The 24,668-nt window shown below is 44.5% G+C and overlaps 2 protein-coding genes across 2 annotated transcripts; one reads left to right on the forward strand and one right to left on the reverse strand.

The window, feature by feature from the left end:
* Window positions 1-1,516: 1,516 nt before the first annotated feature.
* Window positions 1,517-5,193, reverse strand: FAM32A (family with sequence similarity 32 member A). The gene is made up of 4 exons (XM_084614704.1): window positions 4,370-5,193; window positions 4,110-4,251; window positions 3,818-3,871; window positions 1,517-1,981 (listed from the first exon to the last, which is right to left on the reverse strand). Exons 1-4 carry the CDS (start codon window positions 5,176-5,178, stop codon window positions 1,913-1,915), a joined length of 1,074 nt encoding a protein of 357 aa, XP_084470830.1. The 5' UTR covers window positions 5,179-5,193; the 3' UTR covers window positions 1,517-1,912.
* A 7-nt stretch (window positions 5,194-5,200) lies between these two features.
* Window positions 5,201-24,668, forward strand: CIB3 (calcium and integrin binding family member 3). The gene is made up of 7 exons (XM_084614705.1): window positions 5,201-7,288; window positions 7,564-7,696; window positions 8,051-8,085; window positions 12,463-12,574; window positions 12,957-13,104; window positions 22,829-23,024; window positions 23,894-24,668. The coding sequence occupies exons 1-7, from the start codon at window positions 7,251-7,253 to the stop codon at window positions 23,913-23,915; spliced, it is 684 nt and encodes a 227-aa protein (XP_084470831.1). The 5' UTR covers window positions 5,201-7,250; the 3' UTR covers window positions 23,916-24,668.

Genomic DNA, 24,668 nt, shown 5'->3' on the forward strand with positions numbered 1-24,668 from the left:
ATCAATTAGTGAATTCTCCTTCTTTCTTTGGTAGGGTTACTGCCCTAGTTAATGCGAGGAAGCAATAGATCTGCTATCTCTTGATTTTAGCAAGACTTTTGCCACAGTCCCACATGACATTGTCATAAGCAAACTAGGGAAATGCTATTTAGATGAAATTACTAAAAGGTGGATGCATAACATGTTGAAAGACCATACTCAAAGCATAGTTATCAATGGTTTGCTGTCAAATTGGGAGGGCGTATCTAGTGGGGACTGCAGGAGTCAATTCTGTGTCTGGTACTATTCAATATTTTCATGAGTGACTTGGATAATGGAATGGAGAGTATTCTTCTAAAATTTTCAAATGACACCATGCTCGGAGGATACATGCACTATGGAGGACAGGAGTAGTATTCAAAACAACATGACAAATTGGAGAATTGGTCTGAATTCAGTAAGATGAAATACACTAAATACAAAGTACTTAAGGAAAAAATCAAATACACAACTACTAAATGACTAACGTGGTTGTACTACATCTGAAAAGGTTCTGGGAGGTTATAATGGATCACAAATTGAATGTCAACAATGTGATGCAGCTGCAAAAAAGGCTAATATTCTAAGCTGTATTAACAGGAGTGTTGTATATAAAAGATGGTAGGTAATTGTCTTGCTCTATACAGCAATAGTGAGGCCTCAGCTGGTGTATGTCCAATTGTAGGTGCTCTACTTTAGTAAAGATGTGGACAAATGAGAGTGAGTCCAGAGGATAATAAAAATGATAAAAGGTTTTGGAATACTGACCTATGAGGAAAGGCTAAAAAGAGAGTCATATTTCATCTTGGGAAAAGAAAACTGCTGAGACACTTAAAATATGGTAAGGGCTGTTACAAAGAGGGCAGTGATCAATTGTTCTCCTATGTCGGCTAAAAGTAGGACAAGAAGCAATGGGCTTAATCTGCAGCAAGGGAGATTTAGATTAGCTATTAGGAAAACCTTTCTAACTGTAAGGGTAATGAAATTCTGAAACAGGCTTCCAAGGGCTGTTGTGGAATCCCCACTACTGGAGGCTTTTAAAAACAGGTAGGCCAGACACTAGTTAGGGATAGGCAACGTTTACTTGCTCCTGCCACAGCACAGAGGGCTGAACTTGATTACTTTGATTCTGTTTATTAAACTCCCACGATTATTAATTGAGCAATATTTTACTTATTTTCATAATTAAATGTTACAATTTTAACCTAGAATTGCACTTAGTATTCTTCCAAAACAGAATGAGGGACTAAAGAATTGTAAATATAAAATCAGTTCAGTGGGGTGAGGCTGATAACTGCCAAGGTACCATCAAGGTGCCACCATTCTCCCTTGCATATATAGTCCAATCACAGAAAAAAGGTTGTAAATAAGCTTTTCTCACTTGTAGTTCTAGGTCTATAGTTATTTTGAAGAGTTACAAGCAGTTTAAGAAGAATTTTAGGAAGCAACCAGAAAATATTTAAGAGTAATTCTAGATGTAGACAAACGACATAATCCCTTGAATTCATAAATGAAGTTTATTATGTAGGACACTGTTGAAGTTATCCTCCTTTCAAAGGAAAGAAGAAAAAAGGTATCTACCAGCTAATATTAGAACAATACACTAGATAAATTTCTCCAATAAGCTTGAACTACCTTTGGCCCTGATCCTGCTGAGAGCTCTGCAAAGGATCCATATCCTTGCACCTGAGTGGAGGCTCAGGGCCTTTACTAGTAGTTCAAGAAGATGGCTGTGCTGTGAACATAGTTTTAAATGAACAATGAAAAAAGTGCCAGGATACAAATGTTTACATAACATTAATAAAATATACAACTTGGAGAGCAGAGATTTGCGAAGTCATTTCCTTTGAATAAAAAGCCTGCTCAGAATCCAAAACTGTGGAAAAGAAGACATTCACTTAGTCCAGCTAACTTTGGGAATGTCATAATGTTCAGTCAGAGCGTCCAAGTGTCTGTTGAAATCCTAGGAGGAAAAAAAGTATTTTAAGATATATATTACTGACATACTTGATCTTGCTATTTCCTCCTCCATGTTTATACTTGGCAATTCCAGATCAAACCAGTAGCACAACTGGTACAGTATCCTGTCTGCCAGCACCAGATAAGAACATAAGAGCAGCCATAGTGGGTCAGTCCAATGGTCCATCTAGCCCAGTATTCTGTCTTCCAACAGTGGCCAATGCCAGGTGCTTCAGAGGGAATGAACAGATGCTTCAGAGAAAGGGGCAAGAAACCCCACAATGGACAGTTATGAAATAGAATGCCCCGAAGGAAAGTTTCTACCTAATTTTCCATCAAGTGGTTGGCTTTTGACCTTGTATCATTTAAGAAGTCCTTATAGGTGGCTAATCCTTTTTTGGATCCAGGTAAAAACTCTTGATTTCAATATGGTTGTGAGCTACACAGATTACTTTTCTTTTATCAGTTGTAAATCTGTTCCCTTTCAATTTCATTCACTATTCCCCTTTTGCTGTATTTAAAGAGATTACAAAGAAATATCACATTTATCTTTCTATACCACCTATTTTATATACCTCACTAATATCCTTGTCTTCTCTCCAAAACAAGGACAGTTCTAATCCTCCATTTTTCTCTTCATATATAAGTCTCTTATGCCTCCATTTCTGCTGCTTAGAGCAGGGGTGAGCAAACTGCAGCCCGCGGGCCGCGTCCTATAAAACCTTTTAATCTGGCCCTCGAGCTCCATTGCCCCACTCTGGCGCTCCTGCTGGAGAGCGGGGTCAGGGGCTTGCCCCGCTCCGGTGCTCCCGCGTGTTCAGGACCTGTGTGACAGGCATGAGGGTGCGCATGTTACTCTGGCTGCACAACCCAAACACACCTCACGCGCCATCAGAACCCGGAACGTGCAAGCCCACTTGGCTGCTACTTGTTCGCTTAGCTGAGTGCTTGGTGGCGGTTTTCAAAGCTGTGGGCTGTTGGGACCTATTGGGGAGGAGATTTCTGAGAGCAGGGGGCTGGTAAATCTCAATGAGTTCCAATGACTGGAAGCTGACACCCGACAAATTCAGGCTAGAGAGAAAGGGCGTAAGTTTACTTTAATTATTGTAAGACATTGTTATGACGGTATATTTAGAATAGTAAGTAAGGTTTTATGTTTATTTCCACTAAAATGTATATTTAATAAAGTTTATTTGAATATCTCTGAATTGTTAACTTTGTGAGCATTTATGGCCCGCTATTCAATTTCCATACCCAGATGTGGTCCTCAAGCCAAAAAGTTTGCCCACCCCTGCTCTAGAGCCTCTTCTACACCTGCTGTGTATTTTGAGATAGGATGACAGGGTGATAAAAATTGAACAAAGTATTTCAGTTGAAGATGTGTCACCAGTTTCTATATTTCCAATCCTTCACTTTATATATACCAAACACTGACTACTTTCCCCCCTTACTTAATAATTAATTTAGAACCCAGCAATGGGTACCATATGCATTACACTTTGCATTTGTCAACACTGAATTCCATAGCCCGTTGTATTGCCTGTTCACATAGTTGATTAGGTCCCCAGGGCAGCCTGCACCCCAAACCCATCAGCCCCACCCCAGAGCCTTCACCCCCAGCCAGAGCCCTCACCCCCCACACCCCAACCCTCTGCCCCAGCCCTGAGCCCTCTCCTGCACACCAAATCCCTAAGCCCCACCCCTGCCCACACCCCAGTCCTGAGCGCCCTCCCACACTCTAAATCCCTCAGCCCCACCCCGCCACACATCACCTCCATATTGGAGCACATAAAATTAATTACACACATGGATGTAAAAAATTAGAGGGAACATTGCTTACCTCAACTCTTTGTTTATGAGTTTTGGAGGCTTTCTTCAGTATTCTTTCCATTTGCTAAAATTTTAACAGAAGCACACTGCTGTGATACTTTTATTTTTTACGTGTGAACACAACACATTGAGTCTGCATTTCACAACTTAGATTTGACCTTTGCCTTGAGGCAAGCTACAAAAATATCCTTTAGGCAAGTTTAAAGTAAAAGCAAGTTTCACGTAGGCCAAACACAGCCCAGCCATTACTCTCCCTCCCCTGCCCGACCCCCAGCACTGCTCAGAAGGAGCTGGCCCCATACCCTTTTCTCTTGCATCTTCTCATAGGCAAGCTGTGCAGGGGTCCGCTTGTCCAGAGCCCGCTTCTTCTCCTCCTCCTGCTTCTTACTGCTCACGATCTGCTCCAGGATTTTGCTTTTGTCCTTAGCCACCTTCTTCTTCTTCCTGGAGCAAAACAGACCGAGTAGCTTCAGAGGAGAGGCCAAGGGAGCCCCCCGACCACGGAACCATCCTCCCTTCCCACCAGCGGCCGGGAGCCCCACTGACCAACCCGGGAGCTCACCGCTTCCCAAGCGCCGGGGCCGCGCCGCTCCCCTTCAGCCGCAGCGGCGCGCGCTGGACACCCTCGTAATCCGCCATCCCTCGCCGGGGCCTAGGCCAGGCGCACGACCGCTTCCGGGTTACACTCCGGGGGACCCGGGTCGCGTGGGCGGGGCTTCCTGGCACGGGGCGGGGCAACAGCTTGAGGCGGGAGCGAGGTTTCCTGCCCGTGAGGCGCGCAGCCCCTGCCCCCGCCGGCAATGGGGTGGGGCTGACGCCCGGGAGCCGGGCGGCGCTCGGGACCCGAGGGCCGAGCTCTTGTTGTGCTGTCAGTAGCCGCCGCCCCGTGGGAGGGACGGGGGCCTCTCCGCGGGATGACAGGAGGAGTGTTGTGTTGTGTTGTGTTGTGTTGTGCAGTGCACGGGTAGCTTTTCCGCTGTAAGCAACGTGTCCGTCACAACCGGTCCCCGGCCCCGGGGAAGGCCCCGCCCCAAACGGAACTTGCCATAGTGCATGAAGGAGGAAAAACCAACACGTCCCCGGAGTCGCCTCTGCAGTCGGGTCTCTCTGGGCCCAGCTGGGCGGTGGGGCCGGCGCTCGGGCTCTGCGACCGCCGCGGGCTGGCGCCGGCGCAACGCAACGCAACACAACACAACACAACAGCAGAGCGCGGGAGGGAGCGTTCAGAGCTAGGGCGCTGGTGGAGAGGATCCGTTTCTTCTGGTTTAAAGGCACTTTTGTCTCCTTACCAAAGCAGGGCTGTTCCAGTATTGAAATCATTCGGCTTTGACATTGTAACATACTGGCTGCCGTGGCTTTCGTTGTCCTCATTTTGTTTGTCTGTTAGAGCCAAGCAGAAGCTAAAGTGCCGTCCTTTCATTTTGCCCTGACAGTTGGCACCTCTCACAATTTTATTGCAAGTTTCATAATATTTGGTGTTTTTCTTAAAGCCCCAGCTGCTGGAATCAGGAGGTAACAGGAACATCTCAGCTTTAATTTTTTAAAGTTTCTTGCCCCAGTGGTTGCAGAAAAGAGCTTGAAGACATGAAGCGAACGAAACAAACCATAAAGGCTCATAAATCAAAGGCAAATAAGAACCCCCCCAAACTTCATAGGTGCTGTAACTAGGGGTGCAGGGGGTGCTTTAGCAGTGGTTTCCATTATATGCAGGGTTTACAGTTTGGTTCAATGGCTCTCAGTGTCCCCACTTGTATGGCACAGCTTCCGTATGAGGAGAGATTAATGAGACTGGTACTTTTCAGCTTGGAAAAGAGACGGCTAAGGGGAGATATGATTGAGGTCTATAAAATCATGACTGGTGTAGAGAACATAGATAAGGAAAGGTTTCAGAGTAACAGCCGTGTTAGTCTGTATTCGCAAAAAGAAAAGGAGTACTTGTGGCACCTTAGAGACTAACCAATTTATTTGAGCATGAGCTTTTGTGAGCTACAGCTCACTATGTACTCTTTTCTATGTATAACAAATGTGACTAATTATGACCGAGTAAAGAGAGAGGTAAAGGCTGTGGATGCCTTTCCTATCCTTGAAAGGTCTCTGTTGGCTAACGTGGTGCTGTCCAGATAAATTAATTTTTCTACTTTCTTGATATTTTTGCCTTACTGCTTGATGTCTGGGTTTCAAGGATATTTATTTTAGCATAATGAATTTGATCCCCATTTGGCCTGTTGTTTTTGCCAAGTTTTCTGTCTTTGTAAATTTCTGATGGTGTTGCTCGGTAGCGCAGTATCATTAGTAAAGTCTATGTCTTCTAGGCATTTGACATCTACCCATGTTATACTGGTGTATGTGTTGCTAACACACTTCTTCATTATCCAGTTTATGGTAATGCCAAGCTATAGTGGAGATAAAATGCAGCCCTGTATCATGCCAGTGTCCACACTGAAAACTCTGTTGTCTGGCTGTTAATTTTTACAGAGCACTTTGCATTTGTATACATTTCTTGATTATGTTGATGACTTTAGCTGGGGTACTATAGAAGGAAGAATATTCCACGATGTATGACTGTGTAGGCTGTCAAATGTCTTTGGAAAATCAATTACATTGATGAAGAGGGGAGCTTGACATTCTATACATTTTTGTATGCTGGTTCTTAATATGGATATCTAATCTGCACAGCATCTCTTGGGCCGAATCCAACCTGTTCTTCTCTAAGCTTTACATCCCCTACCTCTTTCATCCTGTGTGGTATCACACTGCAGAAAGCTCAAGAACATATGGAAATCAAAGCTATACAGCACCAGAAAAAAAAACTGAGAATTTTCAGTTCAAATGTAATCTCAATGCTAACGTACGTCTGTGAGAACTGGAGATCTACTCAAACGTATAAAACTAGATGCCTTTGCAAATAAGTGCCTATCAAAGATTCTGGGCATTGGTTGGAAAGAGTTCATCACCAACTAATTGCTCAGAGAAGTCACTTCACCAACCAGTAGCTCATTTCCACTAGAATCAGAACGGGGCACTGGACATTTTTGGGTCATGTAATCCGGATGCCAACACAGACTCACACATGAAGGTGTCAAGTGGAAACCAACTGGTGTTAGAAATGACAACACATAAGAGAAACCTTAAGAAGAAACCTTAGCAGGGAAGACAGAATAGTCAATCTGTATATCATAGAGCAAATGGAAGGAAGCCTCAGTAAATGGCAGAGGAATGGTTTCTGCATTGTGTGCCAACGTTGGCATGGGATGGATGTTAAAAAAAAAAAAAAAAAAAAAAAAAAGAGCGAGAGCTTGAGTATAATATTGCTGCTGCTGCTGTACACAGTCAAAAATACAGTATAGTCTTAGCATATGGAGCAGAATGTGTATTATAATGAACATTAAGAAAAGGACTCAGGACCATACTCACTGTGATTCTTTTTTAGAGTGAGTTGCTGAATGTTGAAGGAAGAAAGAGAGTTCCTAGCAGTCTTCAAGTATGTGAATTTATTTGCTAGAAACATAAAACTAACATCCACAAAGTTCCCTATCTAGCTCAGAGACAAGGGATAGAAAGTGTATTAGTTGTTTGTTAAATGCTGTAATACGAGTCTCTGCAGAGCACACAGGAAGCAGGTGAATGATGCTGTATGAGAGTCTTATGTATTCAGACTAAAGATTTGATGAAATGCTCCTATTATGATTCTGAAATCCATGGAGCAGGGAAGGTGGTTACCTGATCCTCCTCTCTGTCTGAACCTCATTGTTGCAGCTTTTCATATCTCAATATTCAGCCTTCCTGTAAAGATAAGGGGAAAGAGCAATGGGACAAGAATCAGGATTCAGAAACAGAAATGGGCAATAAACAAACCATTTTCACTCCAGAGCAGCTGGATGCGTATCAGGTAAGAACAAACAAAAGACAAATTAGACACAATGCAGGATAATGGCAGGTTGTTTTAAAGAAGTGTCCAGCACTTAGTTATATGGCACTAACCAGGAATATCAAATGGTGTCCGAAGTCTTTAGAGTAAATGATTTATGGCTGTTTAATACCTCTTTACTTTTTTTTATGTGAGAAGAAATGGTCAAACATTACTTTATAATTGAACAGAAAGTTTATAAAGCTTGGGCTAGCTTCATCACTAATGTAAATCCAGCAAAGTCAGTGTGTTTACAACAGGAAAGAGTTTGGGCCAGTGTGTGTTTAAAAACAAACAAATTCACCACCCCATTTTATATCTTTCCATATTTTACAGGACTGCACATTCTTTACAAGGAAAGAAATTCTGAGGTGCGTCTATATTTTTTGTCTGTAAAACTATAAGGAGATTATTATAAAGTCAGGCCACTTACCTAGTGAGCTTAGTAATCTTTTTAATAAGTTTTAAATAGGATTTATTACGGTGTCATTATGATAGATAACAGCAGATAACACACGCACAAAAATCATGTTCAATGTTTTTAGTTAAGACAAAAATCTATAATTCAATTAACATGCCAGCCACTTCCACCCAAAACACTATAACAAGTTACATCTAAGTATTTCACTAAATACTCTGTCAGAGGGCCCCATGCCCCACTACCTTGTTTTATAACAAGTGCTACACAGAACACTGCTACCCTTGGCATATGCCTTCTGTTTGATTAAGTATTTTCCCAGTAGTGCATGATCTTGTTCTATTGTCTTTATATTGTAACCTAAGAAATATTGTAGTGCCATGCAGATTTATTTTCTTAATGGTAACTATAATTTCTTAGATTTATAGAAATATGAGGTATACAAATGTAATTAGAGCCTCTATTTCATCTCTTTACAAATGCAGGATTGTTCTAGCTTTGAAATCATTCTGCTTTGACCCTGTAGCATGCTCTTTTCCATGACTTTGGTTGGCTCATTTTTTCTATTAAAACAGCAAAAGCTAAAGTGAAAGCTTTTTATTTTGTCCTGACAACACAGTGCTGTCTCCTGAGCATCTATTGTTTTCTGTCTCTTTTTACATCTGCATTTATTATATTTTCCTGAGACATTTTTTGCAAGTCCCAAGGCCCATGATACAAGATTAGGGATTAAATTATTTCACAAAAATGATTCCACAGTAATCACACCAGCATCAAAGTAGCCTAAAAGCTTTTGCTGAGACAACATGATGCCACCCACTGGGACTTTATGTGTGAAAAGCTGCCTGATATTCTGAAGCCTGCTGCCTCGCTGGAGCACAAGGCCTGGGTTAGCCTGAATCGCTCATTTCCAGAAATTTTAGGACCTCTTCCAAGTAAGTGATACATATTAGACAATTCATTTGATCTTTAGTCGCCTGGGAACAAGGGGGTGAGGAGGAAGGGCTTAGTGATTTGTAATACATTATATGTCTCATTGGCTGAGGGATCAAGAGTCCTAATTGGCAAGTTGAACCTGGTCTCCTAGTGGTACCACAGTTTACTTTTGCAGGTGCTGGCACACAATAGTAGTATATTCTGCTGATGTGGTGGACAACTGTTTGCACGGAGAAATCAGCTTTTGGTTCTCATTTACCATGCAGCAAATTAATCAGCAGAAACACTTCCAGCACCTGTCCTTTTCTTAGGTTGTCACTGCACAACATCAATGCGCCAATTCCTTTGGAAAGTAGAGTGCAGATGACAATTTCATAAGGAGAGTGACCTTCTACAGCAGGCTGTGATCTCCTATTGCTGCCCACTCTGGTCTCTGTTTATGAGTGCTGTGCAGCACAAAATGCAAATGAAGTGAACCTCTGTAATAAATTAAACCTAAGCTGGTTGTGTCTTCACGTATTGAATAGAGGCCAAGACCATAATTATATCATGAATAAGGCATTTATTATTGATAGGAAACGCTTTAGAAAATTCTGTCCCATTGTTTGATACCATTTTCATTGGTGACAACTGTGAATGGGCTCCTCAGTCTAGTGCAAGAATGGAAGTAAATAGCACTGAGAAAAATAAATAAATTTTGAGGTCATTTTATAGATCTTCTCCCATTCTTGGCTCTGAGTCCCAACAAAATCAGTGGGAGGTTTAGGTGGGCAACAAAAGGCAGGATGAAGTCCCACATTTGAAGGGTACAACAAGCCCATTTTTTTTAAACCTTAAAGCTGAGAAAAAAGGAAGGGAAATTTTAGCAGGTATCTAAGGAAAGCCTAAGAGATTAGGGTAGAGGACACTCCTACCACTGCGTGGACTACATAGTCCTGGAGGTGTTCCTTATTCCTAGCACCAGTGGGTTTTCTTGTTTGTTTTTGCTGGGGGAAAAGGTTTGCGCATTTCAAAGGCAGGGTAGGCATAAAATATTTTCATTATTGCACCCCATTCTTAATTCTTCTGAGATCTTTTGAAGATTGCTTATTTGTATCACAGAGGTCCCTTCAGACCTTAAAAATCTGTGTGTCATTATTACACCCAAAATGTTTAAAGTTGTGTGCCTTCATTTAGGCACCTAAATCCATATTTAACACCACAATAAGAGGCCTTGACTTCAATGGGAGCTGGAATGAAATATTACTGAGAAGATTGTCTGCAGAATTAGTTTGTAAAATGCGGCGCAGTGCTTTACAGCTCTTTTCTAACCCAGCAGCTCTTCCCTTTGTCTCTTCTGCAGCACCTTATTCACTAGGACAGGATCACTGAGAAGGCTTCACTCAGAATTCATGGCCACACAGAGCCATGAGCAGCATTTGCCCACATACATCCCAGCATGGATTTTGCATGTGGATATGAGGCAGCTCTTTTGGCCTCTTTTGGAGATACACTTGCCAAGTAAAGCAGCTTTCAAGTGGGGGTACTAATGCCTGGGTGGCTAGCTGGGAATCAGAGGAACATGGAAAAGGCTACTGGTGACTAATATCTTGAGAAGGACTTAAAAGACAAAAAGTGTGTGTGGGGGGGAGGGTTGTTTTGCTATTTCTTGCCTTTATTAATTTTCTCTATCCAGGGAACAAGGACTGTTCAAGAAACTAAAACACAGATTGAGGTGCCACTGCAGGTACAGGGGAAAAAACTGTGCAGAACACCCACAAGCTTCCCTTTCCCTTAGAATCCATCTGAGAAAAGCAGAGTGAAAGCAGATTAGAACCCAGAGATCTGACCCAGTTCTGTTCCTAGGTTTAGTCAGATAGAGCTGTTGAACTGAGACAGGGTTTGGCTTAATTTGCCCTTCTATGACTCATGAAAAATATATTGCTGCAATAGGGAGGTAAACCCTATTTCAAGCGCAGGGACTTGACCAGGGGAATTGTATAGGGATGGTGCTGGAGGAATCCTTTCCTAGAGGCTTCTGCAGCTCTTGCAGCCATGTAAAGATTGTAGTACTGTAGTTTCTATCTGAATTAGATTCTCCCTCTTCAGGAAGGACAGTGCAGTAGCAGAGCCACCTCCTACTATCCCAACTGGCACCCCACCAGAAGGAGGATCCTAGTATGAGGGGGCTGTGTATCCTCTGAGGGGACGCCAGCCTCCTGGCCTGCCTTCCCCAGTCAGCTGAACTGCACCAGGTGCACTGGAGGTCACACCAAAGCTATAGGGTAGTAATATCAGGATTTGCTGTATATGAATGGCCATTCTATCACTTACTAAGGCTGGCAGCTGAATTAGTTTAATAAGAGACACAGAGATACTATGTTCTTAATTTGCTGAGCTAAGTGTCCTCTTACCACATTGTATGGGACTCCTGAAGAAACAGCTGACAATTTTCAGTTCTTAGATGGGCAATGTGATTCCTGCCATTCTGGCCAATTTCTTTATCGGCTTCTAAAACATTCATGAACCAGTTGCATGAAAGTGGCAGCCAACTTAGACTGTAAACTGTTTGGGGCAGAGTGTCTTTTTGTGCTGTTTGTATCCTGGTCCATGACTGAGGCTCCTAGCTGCTATGGTAATACAAATAATAAATAATCAGGAGGAGGCAAGGGGCTGGAGACAAAAGAGAGAACCTGGATCATAGAGTAAAAAGGACTAGCAGGCTAGAAAGATTAGGGGTTGGGGATTAAGACAGGCAGGCCATGGAAAGTGCATGAGAGTGTGAGGATGCATGCTCTGGTCTCTCAAGATGAAAGTCTACAGTGAGTGTGAGCAAAGGGCTAAAGTGCTGTGGTGGATATTGTGGGGGATGAGGGGGAACAATTGTAGGCTGCTGGTTTAGTAGTAATAATCCAGATAGTTAGAAATACTGTTTTATGTTGTTTTGCTTTCTCCAGAGTGGAATTTTAGCTGGATTAGTTTTAGAGCATTGAGAACTGTGAAGGCTGTTCCTCTCAGTAATACAATCATGTAAAAATGGCTGCAGATAGAGTGATGTCAGACTAGCAGAAGTGAGATGGAAGCATCACTGAGACAGTAGTAAATTACTAAATAAAGTTAGAAAACTGCTTCTGTCATTCTGTTTCCCATAGTACAACTGCCTAGTTCTTGATTAGACCTTTTTACCCCCTTCATTTTTATGTAACACTGAAAATAACTTTTCTGGTTAATATATAATACAAGAAGTATATTTAATACTATGTTTCTTCCTTCATCAAGCATACTATGTGACATTTAAATGTAACCACCCTGCTAAATGATGTGAAATATAAAAGAGCAATATTGAATAGACAAACATTGTTATTAGAGCCATGAGTATATTGAGCCCTAAATGAGCCTTTCCTTCCCTTTCCAGACTGTTTTACAGATACCGAGACCTGGCCCCACAGCTGGTCCCACTCAGCTATATAAATAAACCAGATGTGAAGCTTCCCTATGAACTTATTGGCAGCATGGCAGAGCTGAAGGTACAGTCCAAGGAACACAGATGCTAGATAGGGAGCCACATTTCACTTTCCTCCACTTCTGCTAAATAATTCATCCTGTACTAATTACCAGGAGGCTGAAAGATATCTGAATCCTGGCTTCCTGGTGAATAGCTCTCTAATTCAGTAGTTGTCTTTGAAAACATTTTGAAACACCATGTAGAATAGAGAAGGCTGAAGCTGGGCCTGCTGGTCTCTGAGTCAGCCTTAGTACATAAAAGAGTAGCAGAGCAAGGGGGTGTTTGTCTGCCACACCTGGGTTAAAAGGGGGCAAAACTGGATCTGGGCTACTGAGTCCATCGGGTGCCTTGACATAAATGATAGTAAAGAGTGACCTGTTTTATCCTGCATCCCTGTTCCACAGGACAATCCATTCCGTCAACGGATAGCAGAGGTTTTCTCAGAGGATGGAGAGGGGAACATGACTTTAGATGACTTTTTGGACATGTTTTCAGTCCTGAGTGAAATGGCTCCCAGAGACCTCAAAGCTTATTATGCCTTTAAAATTTATGGTGAGTGAAACTGGCATAGATAGTAAAGTTTGGAGGAAATCCTGGTGCTGTATATGACTCAAGGTTCCTTGATGCAAGAGCACTTAAAATGTGCACTGCAAACTGCCATCTCAGTTGGGTCTGTGTATGTACTTTGGTACTTATATGGCCCTCATTATCACAAACAAGGGGATCATCTCTCTTAGGGCAGGTCTACATGTACAACTCTGCACTGATGCAGCACTTCAGTGAAGATGCTAGCTGCACCAATGGGTGAGCATCTCATGTTGATGTAGGTACTTTACCTCCCCAAGGGTACGTCTACACTATGAAATTAGGTCGAATTTATAGAAGTCGGTTTGTAGAAAGCGTTTTTTTATTGTGATCGTGATAGAGCATTTGTGTGGGGGGACACACAATCAAAGTGCATGTAGTGAGCGGAGTGTGTCCTCAGTACCGAGGCAACCGTCAACTTCTGGAGTGTTGCACTGTGGATGGCTATCCCACAGTTCCTGCAGTCGCCGCTGCCCATTTGAATTCTGGGTAGAAATCCCAGTGCCTGATGGGACTAAAACATTGTTGCGGGTGGTTCTGGGTACATATCGTCAGGCCCCCGTTCCCTCCCTTGCTCCGTGAAAGCAAGGGCAGACAATCGTTTTGCGCCTTTTTTCTTGAGTTACCTGTGCAGATGCCATACCACGGCAAGCTTGGAGCCCGCTCAGCTCACTGTCACCGTATGTCTCCTGGGTGCTGGCAGACGTGGTACTGCATTGCTACACAGCAGCAGTTTATTGCCTTTTGGCAGCAGACAGTGCAGTATGACTGGTAGCCATCATCAATATAGTCCTGGGTGCTCTTTTAACCGGGTGCCTGGGCAAACATGGGTGTGACTCAGCCAGGTCATTTCCCTTGTTTCGTCTTGTGGCGATTGAATCCTACCAGCAGTGCACTGTCTTTTAACCTGCAGCTAGCAGAAGATGATGGCTAGTCGTCATACTGCACCATCTTCTGCCAAGCACCCAGGTGTTGACAATGACTAGGGGTCGTACTGCACAGTCTGCTGCCAGCAAGATGTATAAGGATAGATGAAGTGGTTCAAAACAAGAAATAGACCGGATTTGTTTTGTATTCATTTTCTCCTCCCTCCCTCCCTCCGTGAAATCAACGGCCTGCTAAACACAGTTTTGAGTTCTAGAGGTTTTGAGTTCTATCCTTGAGGGGGCCATTCAGTTTCTTGCAAAGCCACCCCCTTTGTTGATTTTAATTCCCTGTGAGCCAACCCTGTAAGCCATGTCGTCAGTTGCCCCTCCCTCCATCAGGGTAAAGGCAGACAATCGTTCCGCGCCTTTTTTCTGTGCAGACGCCATACCACGGCAAGCATGGAGCCCACTCAGATTACTTTGGCAATTAGGAGCACATTAAACACGACACGCATTATCCAGCAGTATATGCAGCACCAGAACCTGGCAAAGCGATACCAGACGAGTAGGCGACGTCAGCGTGGTGACGTGAGTGATGAGGACATGGACACAGACTTCTCTCAAAGCATGGGCCCTGACACTGTGGGCATCATGGTGCTAATGGGGCAGGTTCATGCAGTGGAACGCCGATTCTGGGCTTGGAAAACAAGCACAGACTGGTGGGACCGCATAGTGTTGCAGGTCTGGGACAATTCCCAGTGGTTGCGAAACTTTTGCATGCGTAAGGGCACTTTCATGGAACTTTGTGACTTGCTTTCCCCTGCCCTGAGGCGCAAGAATACCAAGATGAGAGCAGCCCTCACAGTTGAGAAGCGAGTGGCAATAGCCCTGTGGAAGCTTGCAATGCCAGACAACATTTGGAGTGGGCAAATCTACTGTGGGGGCTGCTGTGATGCAAGTAGCCAATGCAATCAAAGATCTGCTGATATCAAGGGTAGTGATCCTGGGAAATGTGCAGGTCATAGTGGATGGCTTTGCTGCAATGGGATTCCCTTAACTGTGCCAGGGCCATAGACGGAACCCATATCCCTAACTTGGCACCAGAGCACCAAGCCAGCGAGTACATAAACGGCAAGGGGTACTTTTCAATAGTGCTGCAAGCACTGATGGATCACAAGGGACGTTTCACCAACGTCAGCGTGGGATGGCCGGGAAAGGTACATGACACTTGCATCTTCAGAAACTCTGGTCTGTTTCAAAAGCTGCAGGAAGGGACTTTATTCCCAGACCAGAAAATAACCGTTGGGAATGTTGAAATGCCTATAGTTATCCTTGGGGACCCAGCCTACCCCTTAATGCCATGGCTCATGAAGCCATACACAGGCAGCCTGGACAGTAGTCAGGAGCTGTTCAACTACAGGCTGAGCAAGTGCAGAATGGTGGTAGAATGTGCATTTGGATGTTTAAAAGCACGCTGGTGCAATTTACTGACTCGCTTAGACCTCAGCGAAACCAATATTCCCACTGTTATTACTGCTTGCTGGGCGCTTCACAATATCTGTGAGAGTAAGGGGGAGACATTTATGGCGGGGTGGGAGGTTGAGGCAAATCGCCTGGCTGCTGGTTACGCACAGCCAGACACCAGGGTGGTTAGAAGAGCACAGGAGGGTGTGGTACGCATCAGAGAAGCTTTGAAAACCAGTTTCATGACTGGCCAGGCTACGGTGTGAAAGTTCTGTTTGTTTCTCCTTGATGAAACCCCCCGCCCCTTGGTTCATTCTACTTCCCTGTAAGCTAACCACCCGCCCCTCCTCCCTTCGATCACCACTTGCAGAGGCAATAAAGTCATTGTTGCTTCACATTCATGCATTCTTTATTCATTCATCACACAGACAGGGGGATAACTACCAAGGTAGCCCAGGAGGGGTGGTGGAGGAGGGAAGGACAAGGCCACACAGCACTTTAAAAGTTTAAAACTTTAAAATTTATTGAATGCCAGCCTTCTGTTGCTTGGGCAATCCTCTGAGGTGGAGTGGCCGGAGGCCCCCCCACCGCATTCTTGGGCATCTGGGTGAGGAGGCTATGGAACTTGGGGAGGAGGGTGGTTGGTTTCACAGGGGCTGTAGCGGTGGTCTGTGCTCCTGCTGCCTTTCCTGCAGCTCATCCATAGGCTGGAGCATATTGGTTTGATCTCCAGCAGCCTCAGCATTGAATCCTGCCTCCTCTCATCATGCTGCGGCCACCTTTCAGCTTCAGCCCTCTCTTCAGCCCGCCACTTACTCTCTTCAGCGTGCCATCTCTCCTCCTGGTCATTTTGTGCTTTCCTGCACTCTGACATTGTCTGCCTCCACGCATTCGTCTGTGCTTTGTCAGTGTGGGAGGACAGCTCAGAGAACATTTCATCACGCGTGTGTGCCTTCTAATCTTCACTAGCCTCTGGGAAGGAGAAGATCCTGTGATCCTTGAAACACATGCAGCTGGTGGAGAAAAAAAAAGAGAGACTGGTATTTAAAAAGACACATTTTCTAGAACAACGGCTACACTCTTTCACGGTAAACCTTGTTGTTAACATTACATACACAGCACATGTGCTTTCGTTCCAAGGTCGCATTTTGCCTACCCCCACCACATGGCTAGCCCCTCACCCGTCCTTGTGGCTAACAGCAGGGAATCATAGTATCATAGAATATCAGGGTTGGAAGGGACCTCAGGAGGTCATCTAGTCCAACCCCCTGCTCAAAGCAGGACCAATCCCCAATTAAATCATCCCAGCCAGGGCTTTGTCAAGCCTGACCTTAAAAACTTCTAAGGAAGGAGATTCTACCACCTCCCTAGGTAACGCATTACAGTGTTTCACCACCCTCCTAGTGAAAAAGTTTTTCCTACTATCCAACTTAAACCTCCCCCACTGCAACTTGAGACCATTACTCCTTGTCCTGTCATCTTCTACCATTGAGAACTATCCTCTTTGGAACCACCTCTCAGGTAGTTGAAAGCAGCTATCAAATCCCCCTTCATTCTTCTCTTCTGCAGACTAAACAATCCCAGTTCCCTCAGCCTCTCCTCATAAGTCATGTGTTCCAGACCCCTAATCATTTCTGTTCAGCCATAGGCAAACAGCCCAGCAGGAACGGGCATCTCTGAATGTCCCCTTAAGAAAAGCACCCTATTTCAACCAGGTGACCATGAATGATATCACTCTCCTGAGGATAACACAGAGAGATAAAGAACGGATGTTGTTTGAATGCCAACAAACATACACTACAATGCTTTGTTCTACAATGATTCCCAAGTATGTGCTACTGGCCTGGTGTGGTAAAGTGTCCTACTATGGTGGATGGAATAAGGCTGCCCTCCCCAGAAACCTTTTGCAAAGGCTTTGGGAGTACATCCAGGAGAGCTGCAAATGCCAGGGTAAATTAATCATTAAACATGCTTGCTTTTAAACCATGTACAGTATTTTAAAAGGTACACTCACCAGAGGTCCCTTCTCCGCCTGGCGGGTCCGGGAGGCAGCCTTGGGTGGGTTCGGGGGGTACTGGCTCCAGGTCCAGGGTGAGAAACAGTTCCTGGCTGTTGCGAAAACTGGTTTCTCCGCTTGCTTGCTGTGAGCTATCTTCCTCATCCCCAAAACCTGCTTCTGTGTTGCCTCCATCTCCATTGAAGGAGTCAAACAACATGGCTGGGGTAGTGGTGGCTGAACCCCCTAAAATGGCATGCAGCTCATCATAGAAGCGGCATGTTTGGGGCTATGACCCAGAGCGGCCGTTTGCCTCTCTGGTTTTCTGGTAGGCTTGCCTCAGCTCCTTAAGTTTCACACGGCATTGCTTCGGATCCCTGTTATGGCCTCTGTCCTTCATGCCCTGGGAGATTTTGACAAATGTTTTGGCATTTTGAAAACTGGAACGGAGTTCTGATAGCATGGATTCCTCTCCCCATACAGCGATCAGATCCCGTACCTCCCGTTTGGTCCATGCTGGAGCTCTTTTGTGATTCTGGGACTCCATCATGGTCACCTCTGCTGATGAGCTCTGGCCAGCGTGGCAAGCTGCAGGTGACCATGCAAATAGGAAATTGAAATTCAAAAGTTTGCGGGCCTTTTCCTGTCTACCTGGCCAGTGCATCTGAGTTGAGAGTGCTGTCCAGAGTGGTCACAATAGAGCACTCTGGGATAGCTCCCGGAGGCCAATACCATCTAATTGCATCCACAGTACCCCAAATTCGACCCGGCAAGGCCGATTTAAGCGCTAATCCCCTTGTCAGGGGTGGAGTAAGGAAATCGATTTTAAGAACCCTTTAAGTCGAAAAAAAGGGCTTCGTCGTGTGGACGGGTGCAGGGTTAAATCGATTTAATGCTGCTAAATTCTACCTCAACTCCTAGTGTAGACCAGGGCCAAGAGGCAGTAGCTATGTCAGCAGAAGACGCCTTCCCATTGATGCAATGCTATCTACAGCAGGGGGATGGGTGGGTGTTGGTATAACTATGTAGTTCAGGGGTGTGGATTTTCCATACGGCTGAGCAACAGTTATACTGACATACGTTCCTAGTGTAGACCAAGCCTCAAACTTCTGTCGAGCTGCCCTCAGTTATTGGAGGGTTCATAAGAGAACCTAAAGAATTTGCTGAGGCCTGAAACTTTGAAAACTGACCATAGTGGTAATGCACAGCCTCCATTTCAAGAATTTCTTCAAATACACATAGTAGTTATCCCATATAGGCCCTGTTGGACAGTGTAGTTAAAATGCATTCCCTCTGCCAACCCCTGGTCTTTCTAGAGATACAAAAAGAAAAGGAGTACTTGTGGCACCTTAGAGACTAACAAATTTATTAAAGCATAAGCTGTCATGAGCTACAGCTCACTTAATTGGATGCATTCAGTGGAAAATACAGTGGGGAGATTTATATACACAGAGAACATGAAACAATGGGTGTTACCATACACACTGTAACAAGAGACACAGTTACAGCAATATAAAAGTGCTTATAGCAGCATAGCTTGTTCCCGTAAAAGAAGGGGAACAGCCATAATGGTATAAGTCAGCTTTATACCAGTATAAGTCTGTCCATACTAGTTGCTTGTGTACACCACCTCGCAGTTTGGACTACAGGCATGTGAACAGCAATATGCATCAAAGTTTTGTGCTGTAATTCCCCTGTGTGGCTGCTGCAGGCATGAACTAAAATGCTCCAAGTTCATGTTAACCTAATCCTCTTCAAACAGGGCTACTAGGTACCTTAGGGTATGTCTACACTACAGAATAAGGTCGAATTTATAGAAGTCATTTTTTTAGAAATCGGTTTTATATATTCGAGTGTGTGTGTCCCCACAGAAAATGCTCTAAGTGCATTAAGTGCATTAACTCGGCGGAGCGCTTCCACAGTACGGAGGCTAGAGTCGACTTCCGGAGCGTTGCACTGTGGGTAGCTTTCCCACAGTTCCCGCAGTCTCCGCTGCCCATTGGAATTCTGGGTTGAGATCCCAATGCCTGATGGGGCTAAAACATTGTCGCGGGTGGTTCTGGGTACATATCGTCAGGCCCCCGTTCCCTCCCTCCCTCCGTGAAAGCAAGGGCAGACAATCATTTCGCGCCTTTTTTCCTGAGTTACCTGTGCAGACGCCATACCACGGCAAGCATGGAGCCCGCTCAGGTAACCGTCACCCTATGTCTCCTGGGTGCTGGCAGACGCGGTACGGCTTTGCTGCACAGTAGCAGCAACCCATTGCCTTCTGGCAGCAGACGGTGCAATACGACTGGTAGTCGTCCTCGCCGTGTCCGAGGTGCTCCTGGCCACGTCGGCTGGGAGCGCCTGGGCAGACATGGGCGCAGGGACTAAATTTGGAGTGACTTGACCAGGTCATTCTCTTTAGTCCTGCAGTCAGTCCTATTGAACCGTCTTATGGTGAGCGGGCAGGCGATACAGACTGCTAGCAGTCGTACTGTACCATCTTCTGCCAGGCAGGCAAGAGATGAGGATTGCTAGTAGTCGTATTGTACCATCTTCTGCCTGGCAGGCAAGAGATGAGGATGGCTAGCAGTCGTACTGTACCATCTTCTGCCGAGCAGCCATGAGATGTGGATGGCATGCAGTCCTTCTGCACCGTCTGCTGCCAGCCAAAGATGTAAAAGATAGATGGAGTGGGTCAAAACAAGAAATAGACCAGATTTGTTTTGTACTCATTTGCCTCCTCCCCTGTCTAGGGGACTCATTCCTCTAGGTCACACTGCAGTCACTCACAGAGAAGGTGCAGCGAGGTAAATCTAGCCATGTATCAATCAGAGACCAGGCTAACCTCCTTGTTCCAATAAGAACGATAACTTAGGTGCACCATTTCTTATTGGAACCCTCCATGAAGTCCTGCCTGAAATACTCCTTGATGTACAGACACCCCCTTTATTGATTTTAGCTCCCTGAAGCCAACCCTGTAAGCCGTGTCGTCAGTCGCCCCTCCCACCGTCAGAGCAATGGCAGACAATCGTTCCGCGCCTTTTTTCTGTGCGGACGTCATACCAAGGCAAGCATGGAGGCCGCTCAGCTCACTTTGGCAATTAGGAGCACATTAAACACCACACGCATTATCCAGCAGTATATGCAGCACCAGAACCTGGCAAAGCGATACCGGGTGAGGAGGCGATGTCAGCGCGGTCACGTGAGTGATCAGGACATGGACACAGATTTCTCTGAAAGCATGGGCCCTGCCAATGCATGCATCATGGTGCTAATGGGGCAGGTTCATGCTGTGGAACGCCGATTCTGGGCTCGGGAAACAAGCACAGACTGGTGGGACCGCATAGTGTTGCAGGTCTGGGACGATTCCCAGTGGCTGCGAAACTTTCGCATGCGTAAGGGCACTTTCATGGAACTTTGTGACCTACTTTCCCCTGCCCTGAGGCGCATGAATACCAAGATGAGAGCAGCCCTCACAGTTGAGAAGCGAATGGCGATAGCCCTGTGGAAGCTTGCAACGCCAGACAGCTACCGGTCAGTTGGGAATCAATTTGGAGTGGGCAAATCTACTGTGGGGGCTGCTGTGATGCAAGTAGCCCACGCAATCAAAGATCTGCTGATATCAAGGGTAGTGACCCTGGGAAATGTGCAGGTCATAGTGGATGGCTTTGCTGCAATGGGATTCCCTAACTGTGGTGGGGCTATAGACGGAACCCATATCCCTATCTTGGCACCGGAGCACCAAGCCGCCGAGTACATAAACCGCAAGGGGTACTTTTCAATAGTGCTGCAAGCTCTGGTGGATCACAAGGGACGTTTCACCAACATCAACGTGGGATGGCCGGGAAAGGTGCATGATGCTCGCATCTTCAGGAACTCTGGTCTGTTTCAAAAGCTGCAGGAAGGGACTTTATTCCCAGACCAGAAAATAACTGTTGGGGATGTTGAAATGCCTATATGTATCCTTGGGGACCCAGCCTACCCCTTAATGCCATGGCTCATGAAGCCGTACACAGGCAGCCTGGACAGTAGTCAGGAGCTGTTCAACTACAGGCTGAGCAAGTGCAGAATGGTGGTAGAATGTGCATTTGGACATTTAAAAGCGCGCTGGCGCAATTTACTGACTCGCTTAGACCTCAGCGAAACCAATATTCCCACTGTTATTACTGCTTGCTGTGTGCTCCACAATATCTGTGAGAGTAAGGGGGAGACATTTATGGCGGGGTGGGAGGTTGAGGCAAATCGCCTGGCTGCTGGTTACGCGCAGCCAGACACCAGGGCGGTTAGAAGAGCACAGGAGGGCGCGGTACGCATCAGAGAAGCTTTGAAAACCAGTTTCATGACTGGCCAGGCTATGGTGTGAAAGTTCTGTTTGTTTCTCCTTGATGAAACCCCCCGCCCCTTGGTTCACTCTACTTCCCTGTAAGCTAACCACCCGCCCCTCCTCCCTTCAATCACCGCTTGCAGAGGCAATAAAGTCATTGTTGCTTCACATTCATGCATTCTTTATTCATTCATCACACAAATAGGGGGATGACTACCAAGGTAGCCCAGGAGGGGTGGTGGAGGAGGGAAGGAATATGCCACACAGCACTTTAAGCACAGCACTTTAAAAGTTCACAACTTTAAAATTTATTGAATGACAGCCTTCTTTTTTTTGGGCAATCCTCTGTGGTGGAGTGGCTGGTTGGCCGGAGGCCCCCCCACCGCGTTCTTGGGCGTCTGGGTGTGGAGGCTATGGAACTTGGGGAGGAGGGCGGTTGGTTACAGAGGGGCAGCAGTGGCAGTCTGTGCTCCAGCTGCCTTTGCTGCAGCTCAACCATACACTGGAGCATACTGGTTTGGTCCTGCAGCAGCCTCAGCATTGAATCCTGCCTCCTCTCATCACGCTGCCGCCACATTTGAGCTTCAGCCCTGTCTTCAGCCCGCCACTTACTCTCTTCAGCCCGCCACCTCTCCTCCCGGTCATTTTGTGCTTTCCTGCACTCTGACATTATTTGCCTCCACGCATTCGTCTGTGCTCTGTCAGTGTGGGAGGACAGCGTGAGCTCGGAGAACATTTCATCGCGAGTGCGTTTTTTTTTCTTTCTAAGCTTCACTAGCCTCTGGGAAGGAGAAGATCCTGTGATCATTGAAACACATGCAGCTGGTGGAGAAAAAAAAAGGGACAGCGGTATTTTTATAAATTTTATAAATGCAAATTAAAAATTGCAAGGAGTGTACAATTATAAAATTCTATTTGGGAGTCCCATTATTCAGAGGTATTGGGATTTGGTAATGAGTCACACACACAACTTTTCACTGTGGGGCTGGCTGAGAGACATGTAGAGGACAGCTCTTGTAATTTTGAAATTATTCATTCTGTTTCCTTTGACAGATTTTAACAATGATGATTACATATGCAAATCAGACTTGGAGAAAACTGTTAACAAACTGACCCGAAATGAACTTACCCCAGAGGAGGTTTCTCTTGTATGTGACAAGGTGATTGATGAAGCTGATCAAGACAATGATGGCAAACTCTCTGTGGAAGATTTTCAGCACATGATAGTACGAGCTCCTGATTTCCTCAGGTAACAGCAGCCTTGTTATACATATGGAAATCCTCCTTACTTTCTATCAGAGGCCCTTTACAAGCACATGGTTTACAAGCACTTGCAGATTAAAAACTTCCCTAACAGTCAGTGCCACTATTCCCAACCTTAACCATTCAAAAGACATGAGTCAACCCTCATCTCCCCAAATTAACAAGATTAAAAAATGATTTGGGTTCTTATTTCTCTTTTGTTTATTGAACTTCAGACCATATTTTCCAACTTTTCTCCACACCCAGGAGTGCTAGAAACCTGCTTTAATATATATATATATATATATATATATATATATATATATATATATATATATAGAGCTGAGATTCTCACATAATCTCATGACTCCAAGAGATGGGATTTACAAAATACTGAGAGACTCATGATAGATTTGGAAGAGTTGGCAACACTGCAATGGAAACAGTCTTTTAAAATTAAAGAATTTTTAATTAAATCATAAGATTCTTCAAAACTTCAGCATTTTAAATTCTTATCCCCAAACCAGAAAATAAAATTAAGTGTACCCAAGTTAAGGATGACTGGATCTCTGTCACACACTACACTGAATTACCGTTCATAAATACTACTATTCAGCATACACTCAATTATACTTTTCTCTCCAGACTCAGTTTCTGACTTCTGTCTTATCCTATGAAGTGTTTCAAATTGTGCAGTTACACAAAAAGACCAGGTACCAAAAAATGTGTCTATGAAACAATCACCGACTTGCAACACAGTCCTAGCATTTGGCTTTCAGCTGTTAGTTTATTCAGCCTTAGAAAAGTGCTTTTAGATCTACAGATGAAAAGCCGCACATAAGTGATTTGATTTTTTTTTTTTTTTTTTGTAAATAGTACATTTCACATTCGAATCTGAATCTGGTGAAAGAGAGAGAAAGACAAGAACTGCGTCTTGAGTCTTCAATATGTCATTACCATCAGCTTTCAGAATTATTTTGCTTGGGGTTCTGTTCATATGAGAGAGAGAGAGGACCAAAGAAGGATTTTCAGACACTGAAGAGCAAGTCTTGTTTTGTCTCGTTTAAATCTTTAGAAGATACAAAGGGAAATCCTGATGAATTGTAATTTAGCAGAAGTGGTTTTTTTGCCAATAAAATATTTTAAAAAGTCTTGTTTTGATTTACAGCCTGAGCAGATCTGATCTGTAATGCAGTAATGGAGAATACATGTAGCATAACATGCTGTCATTTTCAGAATAAACTATTTTTGTAGTTCAGAGAGAGCCAGGCCCTAAAAGAACTTACAAAAAATATACAGCTTTCCAACAATGTGTTAGGCAAATACAGTATCCTACCTGGTACATTACTATCAAGTCTTTATCTGACTACTTCACTTTAAAAGCCATCCTTTAGCTTTTTCTAGTGCTAGAGAAATCCTCCAAGATCAAGTGGAATTGATCCACAGATGCCTCTAAAGATTAATGCTTTAAGATGTTACAAAAAATATATATATTGGACATGAATTTGCATCTTTTATTGTATCTAAACGTAAATTCAATCTTAATCAATGATCCTCCTTAAATATCCTAGTATATTCTTCCTAATCCATTATAGATTGTTCTGTTTTACAGATTGTTTTCCATCAGTTTAGATGTTTTCTCCATGTATGT

Source organism: Lepidochelys olivacea, assembly GCF_965140295.1.
Source record: "Lepidochelys olivacea isolate rLepOli2 genome assembly, chromosome: 25".
Taxonomy (NCBI): domain Eukaryota; kingdom Metazoa; phylum Chordata; order Testudines; family Cheloniidae; genus Lepidochelys; species Lepidochelys olivacea.

Bases quoted from the DNA above. Each gene is read 5' to 3' on its own strand.
- CIB3 (XM_084614705.1), top strand. From the start codon at position 7,251: ATGTTGAAGGAAGAAAGAGAGTTCCTAGCAGTCTTCAA. The intron at 7,289-7,563 runs GTATGTGAATTT...TCATTGTTGCAG, and splicing joins GAGTTCCTAGCAGTCTTCAA to CTTTTCATATCTCAATATTC. The intron at 23,025-23,893 runs GTAACAGCAGCC...TTTTGTAAATAG, and splicing joins CGAGCTCCTGATTTCCTCAG to TACATTTCACATTCGAATCT.
- FAM32A (XM_084614704.1), bottom strand. From the start codon at position 5,178: ATGAGGACAACGAAAGCCACGGCAGCCAGTATGTTACAATGTCAAAGC. The intron at 4,252-4,369 runs GTGAGCTCCCGG...GTTTTGCTCCAG, and splicing joins GCCCCGGCGCTTGGGAAGCG to GAAGAAGAAGAAGGTGGCTA. The intron at 1,982-3,817 runs GTAAGCAATGTT...TTTTCCTCCTAG, and splicing joins CTCATAAACAAAGAGTTGAG to GATTTCAACAGACACTTGGA.